The sequence below is a fragment of the Arvicanthis niloticus genome, chromosome 11 (genome assembly GCF_011762505.2).
Source record: "Arvicanthis niloticus isolate mArvNil1 chromosome 11, mArvNil1.pat.X, whole genome shotgun sequence".
Taxonomy (NCBI): domain Eukaryota; kingdom Metazoa; phylum Chordata; class Mammalia; order Rodentia; family Muridae; genus Arvicanthis; species Arvicanthis niloticus.
The window spans coordinates 58,855,259-58,864,776 of NC_047668.1; the positions used below are offsets into that span (position 1 = coordinate 58,855,259).

Here is a 9,518-nt window from a genome sequence, read left to right on the forward strand (position 1 = left end):
AGTATCTTGTCTGTCTATTGTTCATATTCTGGCAACTGAGCAAACAGACCTTATATGAAAGGTAGGGTACCTGAAGCAGTCTCAGAATTGCCTACCCCCTTACTGCAGCCAGGAAGCAAAACCTGAGACATCTCTACCAAGGGGCCAGATATTCTATGTCCACTCAAGTACCTAGCAGTGGGGACCTTAGCACTCCTAAGACACCCCTGTGTTGAAGAGTTTCAGAGCCAGGTCCTGTGCCTTTGCACTTCCTGTGTATGGTTCCTGACTGGACACAGTCTTTAGCACACACATTGGATGAGGATGCTTTTGTTTTTGAGTCTCCCCCATATTCAATAGCTTTTGTTTTGACCACACAGATAGAGCTCTAAGCCATCCTAGAGTCCCTCTTCTGAACACACTCCAAGTCTCCCTTGAGATACATAGTATCCAAGCCAGACCTGGCATTACAGCCCTAGACAGAAGAATGGAACATCAAGGCCTTTCTGGGCTACAGGCAGAGTTTAAGGCTAGCCTGCGTAACTTAATCAAATCCTATCTCAAAGTAAAAACTGCAAAGGTCTGGGGATGTAGCTCAGTGTGTACACTAGACCAGACTTCAATCCAAAGGGAGATGATGGGTGGAGGAAGAAAGAAAGGAAGAAGAAAGGATGGGCGGGGAAGGGGAAAGGAAGAGAAAAAGGAAGAGGAGAAGAGGGGCAAGAGAAGGGGGAGAGGAGGGGAGGCAAGAGGAGAAGGGGAGAGAAGAGGAGAGGAGGGGAGAGGAGAGGAGAGAAAAGGGGTAGGAGAAGGGAAGGGGAGGGGTAGAGGTAGTAGCAGGGAAGGGAAAGAAAGGGGAAGGGAAGAGGAGGGTAAGGGAAGAAAAAAAAAGGAAGGGAAGGGGAGGGAAGAGAAGGGAAGGAAAGAGGAAGGAAGGGGAAGAAAAGAAAGGGAGGGGTAGTTTTGTGAATAGAGCACATAGCCTGGCCAGGATGGGGCTCACAGGGCCTTCTCCTGTTCTAAGGCCATAAGAAGTAATTCCACTTCTGAGGGTGTCATCAAGGGACCCTCCTTCTGGGTCCTATTGAGTATGGAGTCAGTCCCCTAAGGTCCCCAAGTCTCTTCCATGTCCACTCCTGTTTTCCCCTTCTGTCTGCATCCCATCCTCGTGCAGCTGATTTGGGGGACCAACACCCAAGATTGATATTCATCCCTGTTGAATTTTCCCTCTACCCCAAAGCTACTGCTGGGAGCCTGTGAGACCAGGATGAGCCTGCTTTGGGCCCATGGTCTCCTGAAAAGGGAGGTGTGACAAGATCTCCAGAGACTGGAAACAGCAGGTGGCTTTTCCAGCTGGGGAGGGTATTTCTGACTTGGGACCTGCTCAGAGGAGAATCAGCATGGTGGTCAGTGCCCCATCGGGACCTGTCTTCCAGTGTCGCCCACCCCGGAACCCCACCTGCCGCTCTCATTGATTCTCTCGGTTGTGACCTCTGCCCTGGTGGCTGCCCTCGTTCTGGCATTCTCCGGCATCATGATTGGTGAGTAAGCCAGAGCAACAGGGCTTCTGAAGAGACAAAGCAAGTCCCACATGAATAGGGCCTCAGCATATACATGGACACCAAGGTATCACCCTGCCCTGATAGGTCCCAGACCTCAGTGGGCCACTAGGCCAAGTGAAAGCAGAACCATCAACCCTCTACCCACCAGAGAATCTGCAGTTTCAGAGAGGAGTGTCTGATGCTGATCTTTGACTCTGCATGCCCCCCTGGCTGCCCACTGAGATGGGTACCCTTCAGTGTCGAACACAATGGAAAATGTTCTTCCTGTACCCCCATATTCACTGTCAGCTTTTCTGTTCTTGAGGGAGCCCTGGTCATAGCTGGGGCCACTCCCTGTGTCTATGTGGCTCAAGCCATACTAGTCAGCAATACTCCCACTCAACCAGAGATTTAAAACTGATTTCTCAGCCCCTTCCATCCGACCATGGTGAGACCATCTCAGGTCACAGAGGCTCAATATGGACCATGTGGCTATAAGATGCTCTGATAGATAAGCAGAGACAGGAAGCCAGGCAGAGGGAATGGCCCAGAAGCATTCAGGCAGACTCCTTCATAGGAAACCTGAGATACCTCTGATGGCCATCCTGGGTCCCAAAATGCCCCCCAAGAACCTCACTGAAACATCTTTCTGCTGAGTGACCTCCAGGATGCCACTAACTAACCTTCTCCTATTGTTCTTTCATATCTAATGGATCTCAGCCCTCTCCCTAATAAAATCCTGGCATGTCCATCTGTTAGGGCTAGTTTTAATTTTTCCATTTGACCCAGTCTAGAATCACCTGAGAAGACCATCTCAGTGACAAGTTGTCTAATTTAGGTGGCCTGTAGACATGTCTGTGAGGGATTTTCTTAATTGGGTTAACTGACATGAGATGACCAACTCCAAAAGTGGCAGCACTGTCCCAGCCCAGGTTTGGTTACTGGGCTGTATTTTAAAAGGGAGAATGTGAGCTGAGTCCAGGAATGACTTTCTTCCCTTCCCAAACCACTTCAGGTTCTCGCCGCCATCTTGACATCCCCACAGTAATGGATTGTAAGCAAAGTAAACCCTTTCTCCCCCATGCTTTTGTCAGGCTGTTTTTAATCACAGCAACAGAAACAAAGCCCCATCGCTGTATGACACAATAAAATATATACCAGTTAGGTGATTTTAAGTTTCATACTTGTTTTCCATGGTGAAGGAATACTTTCATATGCTTAATCACATTGTTAGTGTTGTTAACAATGATAGGAAAGTTTAAAGCTCAAGGTCTGGAGGAGGTGGCTTCTGCTGAGCTCCAGCTGAGCTTCACCTGGTCCAGCCCCCTCACAGTGGACACCCGTCTATCTGCAGTGTACCGTCGGAAGCACCAGGAGTTGCAAGCTATGCAGATGGAACTGCAGAGCCCTGAGTATAAGCTGAGCAAGCTACGGACCTCGACCATCATGACCGATTACAACCCCAACTACTGCTTTGCTGGCAAGACTTCATCCATCAGTGACCTGAAGGAGGTGCCACGGAAAAACATCACCCTCATCCGGTGAGCTTCCTGCTACTGTCCCAGGGCTGGATGGTTTCTCTGTGCCCTGGCCTCCTCTAGCCACAAGGAGCCTGAACAGCCATCCTTGGGTATACTCCAAGCCTCTCAGACAAGGCTCATGGGAATGTTTGCTTATTTCAACACCCTGTGTGCACATGCAATTTATGGAATGAAAAGGATAAATCAAGGTCTCAAAGTCCATCATGCACACTGTTCAGAAGATTCCTGGCCCCAACGCTGCTCTCTGAGCATCTAAAGCACCAATGATTTCCTCTATCATCCACTACAACACCCCACAGCAAGGATCTGTCGATCGCCTGTCCCTGTCCCCAGAAGCATCACCCTCTTTTAGACACAAGTCATCCCTTACCTTTATCCCTAGCAGATACCAGGAACTCCCTATTCTTCGCTGAGTGAATAAACATTTGACCATTTTCATGAATTCCTGGTTTGACCTGTATTTGATCTATTTTATGTGTGCTGTAATACAATACCACAGGATAGGTAGTAACAAAGAGGTTTTCTTGGTCTCAGAGTTAGGATCCAAGGTCTATGACTGTATCTGGTGATGACCTTCTTGCTGGCAAAGACAGAGCTGGGCATCAGAAGCCACCAGGACCCACCCATGGGATGCTCAACCCTAATGTCCTTGCTTTATCTGAATCACTTCCTGTCACAACACTAATTTTCCATACTCTTGACAGCTCACAGTTGGCACTGCTTTTCAGCATGTGAACCTCAAACCTTAGGAGACCTGTGCTCACCAGAGTTCAGATAAAGAAATGGAGGCCCACTCACAGAGCCAACATAGTTTCCCTTACATTCTCAGCTGCTATACAAACACACTGAAGGGCAGGCCACATGCCCAGCAGGAGGTGGCCAACACAAAAAGAACTCAGTGGTGTTTTTGGAGGTTTCCTGACTCATAATGCTTTGCCAGGGCTACTGCTGCTTCTTCCTCTTCCTTCTTTCCTCCTCTTCCTCCTCCTCCTCCTCCCTTTCTTATTCTTCCTCCTCTCACTCCTCCTCTTGTTACCTTACAGGTCTTTTGCTTGTGTATTATGGGTTCTCGTTTTGTGTTTTTATAGTATTTTTGTGTGTATGAATGTGTGTGACTGAGTCTATATGTGTTTCTTCTGGTATTTTTTTTTTTCTGTTTGCTTTATCCTATTCTGGCTGGTTTGTTTGGTTTTTGTCTTCTTCGTATTATTATTATTTCAGATTCCTGTTTGGTTTTTTATGAGAGAGAGAAATAAAGAGATTTAGGTGGGTGGTGGGGGGGTGGGAATGATCTGGGAGGAGTTGGGGGAGGGGAAAGCACAATCAAAATAAATTATATGAAAATATATTCATTTTCAGTTTAAAAAATAAAATAAAGTAATTTTAAAAAGAAAAGAAATGGAGGCCCGGAGTGACATGGTGAAGCCAAGCTGACGGTGTAACTCCTGAGTGGTCACCCTTCCTCTTGTGTGTGTACACTGAATGTGACACTGATCTCCAGGTCCCCAGCTGCCTGTGGCTCACTTAACTGTGACTTATCTTGTCTTCTTGGTACAGGGGCCTAGGCCATGGCGCATTTGGGGAGGTGTATGAAGGCCAGGTATCTGGAATGCCCAATGACCCAAGCCCTCTCCAAGTGGCTGTAAAGGTGAGGGGCTCCACCTTCTGCCCAGCCTTAGCCTGAGGTCCCTGTAGGCTACCGCCTGAATCTCACAGCCACCTTCTCCCACCCTCCCTTCCAGACGCTGCCGGAAGTGTGTTCAGAACAAGATGAACTGGACTTCCTCATGGAAGCTCTGATCATCAGGTAAAGGCACAGAGGCTTGGCCTCTCCCCTGACCCCTCAAGGCATATAAAGATCTTTCTAATGGATAGGTATCTCTAGAGGAAATGGGATGTGTTGGTCTCATCCACACAACAAGTAGAATGACCCCTGAAGTGGAACAACCCCAGTGATAATCTCAGGAAGAATCTGAAGCCTAATTATTGGTAGAACTCTGCTTACAGCCAGCTTCCAAGTGTTCCAAGCCATTGGTTCCCAAGTCTCACCTAGGAAAGCAAACTCACTTCTGACATTAGATGATACATCCCACCCCAGCCCCCTTAAGTGACTCTTCCAGAACTGAGGTCCTGGACATAGAGGAAGGGAACCAATGAAAGATAGCAGACTACCATACCCCACATCTACAATGACAAAGGCTGCACCCTAACAGGTGAGTCAGGCCTGGATTGAAACTGGGAACCTGCTGAGGACGTCAGACAGTTGTCCTCACCAGAAGGATGCTCACAGTTGTCTCTGGTGCTAAGATGCCTCCAGGCATCCTGACCTAGGGAGGTGGACTAGAGTGGTCCAGGTTGAAGTAGCAAGAAAATACAAAGCTATCTGAGTGATACGTTTATAGACTCTGGAACATAAGGAAGACACACAGCCAGGATAGCACAATGCTTTAAAAAAAATATTTGTTCTGGTTATATGTGTAATATAAGAGTATTAAATAAAACCTAAAAAGTATAAGATTACATAGAAGGGCTTAATTATGTAATATTCCTACTAGATAGTAGTAAATGGATATAGTTCAGCATATAATCAGGAGTCTCTCAACTCAGGTGTGTGTGTGTGTGTGTGTGTGTGTGTGTGTGTGTGTGTCCATCTGGGGGTTCCTAGCCCCACTGTTCTGCATATCCTAAAATGACAAGATAATCCAAATCTCAGGACCTTGGGCCCTAATCAGTCCTGGCCCATGTGGAGTCTGCAGAAGATTGCAGAGACCAGTGGGGCCATCTCTCCTCCTGATGCTCTTTCACAGCCTGTCACCAAGCAGGTCACATGCTGTCCCTTTCAGAAGCTAGTCCTTCAACTTCTGCCTGAGACCTTCTGTAGAGAACTCAAGTATAATTTCATGCAGCAGGGCTCACACATGCAAACACTAAAAACGTATGTGCACACAGAAACACATGCACACACACACATACATATACAAACACATGCACATACATAAATGTACACACACACATGCACATACATGCACACACGCACTCACTCACACATGACAAGTACATGTATACGTATTTTGTCACCTCAGAGTCCTCCTCCAACTCCAAAAGAATTCTTTCCTGCTAATTTAACTCCTGCCAAGCCTGCCAATCTATGCATCTCCCCACGGAGGTTTACCTCAGGTTCAGCCAGAGACCCCTGCCACCCATATCTACAGAATATGACTTCACAACATGATTGCTGAAGCCATGACTCTGTGTCCTGTTTCTCTTGATGGTCCCAGACCTGGCTCAATTAAATTTGATTACACCCTCTGCCCTGTAGCAAATTCAACCACCAGAACATTGTTCGCTGCATCGGGGTGAGTCTGCAAGCCCTGCCCCGCTTCATCCTGCTGGAGCTCATGGCTGGTGGAGACCTCAAGTCTTTCCTCAGGGAGACACGCCCTCGCCCGGTGAGTGAGAGCCAGTCTTCTCTCCAAGGCTCATGTCAAGGGGAGTGGGTTGCAAGGGAAGTAACATGTTCAGTGGGACCCTAGGAGTCAGCCCTTTGGTTTGGTCATGAAGAGAATGGTCAGGATTGGACAAACAGAGAGTGGATGGTGGAGGAGCACCAACCCTAAGGAGACTATAAGCCCTGCACAATTGATTCAATAACCTGATTTCATGACCTGATGACTCTGGATCAGCAAACTCAGAGAGGGACTTTGCGTGCCAACCATGTCACTAACCTGCTCTCCATCCACAGATTCCAAACCCACTGATGTCTTCTCAAAAACAAATATAATACACACAGCACCCTGACTATGTAGTTTTCTGTACAACAACAGCAACAATAATAATAACAAAAACATGTTAGAGTATTTAGGAGGTAGTAGGTACACCTGTGGTGTCGTGTATGAGGGACAGAACTTGTGAAGAACTCTTAGGTGCACCCATGAAGCCCAGCCTTCAACCCCTGCTTGGCCATCCGGCACCATATAACACAGGGCAGCCCCACTTGCTTTGGCCTTAGCATCTGTGCAGGTGAAAACTTAGTTCTCACACTTGCCACTGCCACCCAGCCAGGCCCCTGTCGTCTTCTGCCCTTGCCCTGAAAGTCTCAGCGGAGCTGCTGGCAGAAGTCATGGAGACAGACATGTGGCATCACCGTTTCAATTGAGGCATGGCTCTGGAGTTCTTCAGGCTAAAGGAGAGACTATGCAGAGGAGAGACAATATCTTGTAAGGAGAGTCTGCGAACCTGTCACTTGGAAACCCCAAGGACACTGGAGGCAGAGGCATGAGAGGAATGGGGTTTCTCTGCATCCTATATTTGAAGGAAAAGCTCAGATTTGACCACTGTCCCAGAGAACGAGGCACAGCAGCTGATAGAAACAGATCCTTGGTGCCTCCACTGCCCCCCTGCCCCTACAGTGCCACCTTGGGGAAGGTCAGAGTGGGGGACTGCTGACCTTCACCAGATCACCATCTAAGGGTTGCTCTTGAGAGAACCCCCTTTTTCAGAATTATCATCCCATCCATCAAATCTAATCTTGGTGCCATCTTTCCTTTGGGTGGCTCTTCTTGCTAACTATACACCCACACCCATGTGTCCATGAAACCACAGCCAGGTAGCACTGCAGTCACCCTGCTCACTGGCCCACCTCTGCCCATCCCAGGTAAGCTGTCCTTCCTGCCATGCTGGCCCAGGAGAACAGCTTTACATATTGGAGCACTGCTCTCCAGACCCCCCCGAATCCCTCTAGGTCAGTGGTTCTTAGCCTTCCTAATCCTGCAGCCCCTTTAATACAGATCCTCGTGTTGTGGTGATTCCCCAAACCATAAAATTATTTTCATTAAAACTTCATAACTATAATTTGCTACTGTTATAAATAATAATGTAAATATCTGATAGGCGACCCCCGTGAGAGGGTCGTTCAACCCTGAAATTGTGTTCCAGTCAATGTTCTAGTTTCTTTTATTTTGTTGATGATTTCTGCATCCAGAAACCAGGTCCGAGACCTCACGCTTTATTTGGGAACATTGGTAAAAATAAACCCAGCACAAAAACACGAGGACATGAATATGACACTGGATGGTGGCACACCACTAAACAATTTAGGCATGTAGATCAAGATGGGGGGGGGTCACCTTCATGACACTGTCATGAGGCCAAGAGGGGTTGTCCACAGATGGTGTAACCTCTGCGCTCACACGGAAGAGGCTTCGTGGAGAGCAGCTTGAGGTATCTCTGAATTGCCCAGCGCTTTCCATAAGTTTTCTTTTCTAAATTCAGTTTAGGTCAAGATCTTAAAGAAAATAAATGTTTAAAAATGCTTTTAATAATTTAATTTATTTATTTTCTTTTATGTCTGTGGGTGTTTTGCCTGCACATATGTCTGTGCACCATGTGTGTGCAGTTCCTGCAGAAGAGGCATCAAGTGTATTGGAACTAGAGTTAACATATGATTGTGAGCTTCGATATAAATACAGAGAATCGAACCCAAGTCCTCTAGAAAAGCAGCCAGTGCTCTTAACCACTGGGCCATCTCTCTGGCCCCATTTTTAAAAATATTTTAAAGGCCAGAGAGATGACTCAATAGTTAAAACACTTGTGGTTAAAGTCCTTGCCACACAAGGGGCTGGAGTTTGTGTTCCCACATCATCTCATGGAGCCTGCCTGAAATTCCAGCCACAGAAGGTTGAGACAGGGTTTCTAGAGAAAACAAGTGGCTGATAAGACTAGCCATATTGATGAGCTCTGGGTGCAACTGAGAACTCTGCCTCAATGACTGAAATGAAAACAAATGATTCCTGACTTCAACCTGGGGCCTCTAATGTACACACATGCATAAAAACCTGTGCACGCGCGCACGCGCACACACACACGGAGAAATACAATAAATAAATACACAGACCACTGCAAGACATTACAATAGAAGATTTCAAAACCATTATTCACCATTGGTTTTCTCCCAGGTTTGCCTATCAGGTTATAACATGCATGTGAATTATGGGGTAAAACATGTAAAATGCATTAAAGAGGAAGAAGTGTCTGCCCTGCTGTATTCCTGTGGCCCAGACTTCCCCAGCCCCAGTTGTACTTTCAACTCACCTGGGACCCATTCATAAAGATGGATCCCTTGACCATCTTCGGGGCAAAGTGAATGATTTTTAAAGGGGTGAGGCCCCTGCTGGAGCAGCGTGACTGGCCTCAGCCTCCTCACAAACAGAGCCAATTTCCCATCTTCCTGTCTTCCCTCATCAGCGGGTCTCTTGTCTTCCCACAGAACCAGCCCACCTCCCTGGCCATGTTGGATCTTCTGCATGTGGCTCGGGACATTGCCTGTGGCTGTCAGTACCTGGAGGAAAATCACTTTATCCACCGGTGAGTCAATGACCTTCATCCCCTCAGAGCTTTCTGAATGCTTCCCTGTTGGTCCCAAGAGCAGATCTCCCCCTTTTAGAGGAGATTCGGTCTC

At 47.4% G+C, this 9,518-nt stretch overlaps 1 protein-coding gene across 2 annotated transcripts in view; it reads left to right on the plus strand.

Moving 5' to 3' along the window:
- Alk (ALK receptor tyrosine kinase) overlaps positions 1-9,518 on the plus strand; it is a 698,959-nt gene that overhangs the window by 668,777 nt on the left and 20,664 nt on the right. For both annotated transcript variants that reach the window (XM_034514490.2, XM_076942246.1), the window contains 6 exons: positions 1,416-1,520; positions 2,875-3,061; positions 4,619-4,709; positions 4,804-4,868; positions 6,381-6,510; positions 9,327-9,424. In XM_034514490.2, the coding sequence (XP_034370381.1) occupies positions 1,416-1,520; positions 2,875-3,061; positions 4,619-4,709; positions 4,804-4,868; positions 6,381-6,510; positions 9,327-9,424 (676 nt within the window). The remainder of the gene's footprint in view (positions 1-1,415; positions 1,521-2,874; positions 3,062-4,618; positions 4,710-4,803; positions 4,869-6,380; positions 6,511-9,326; positions 9,425-9,518) is intronic.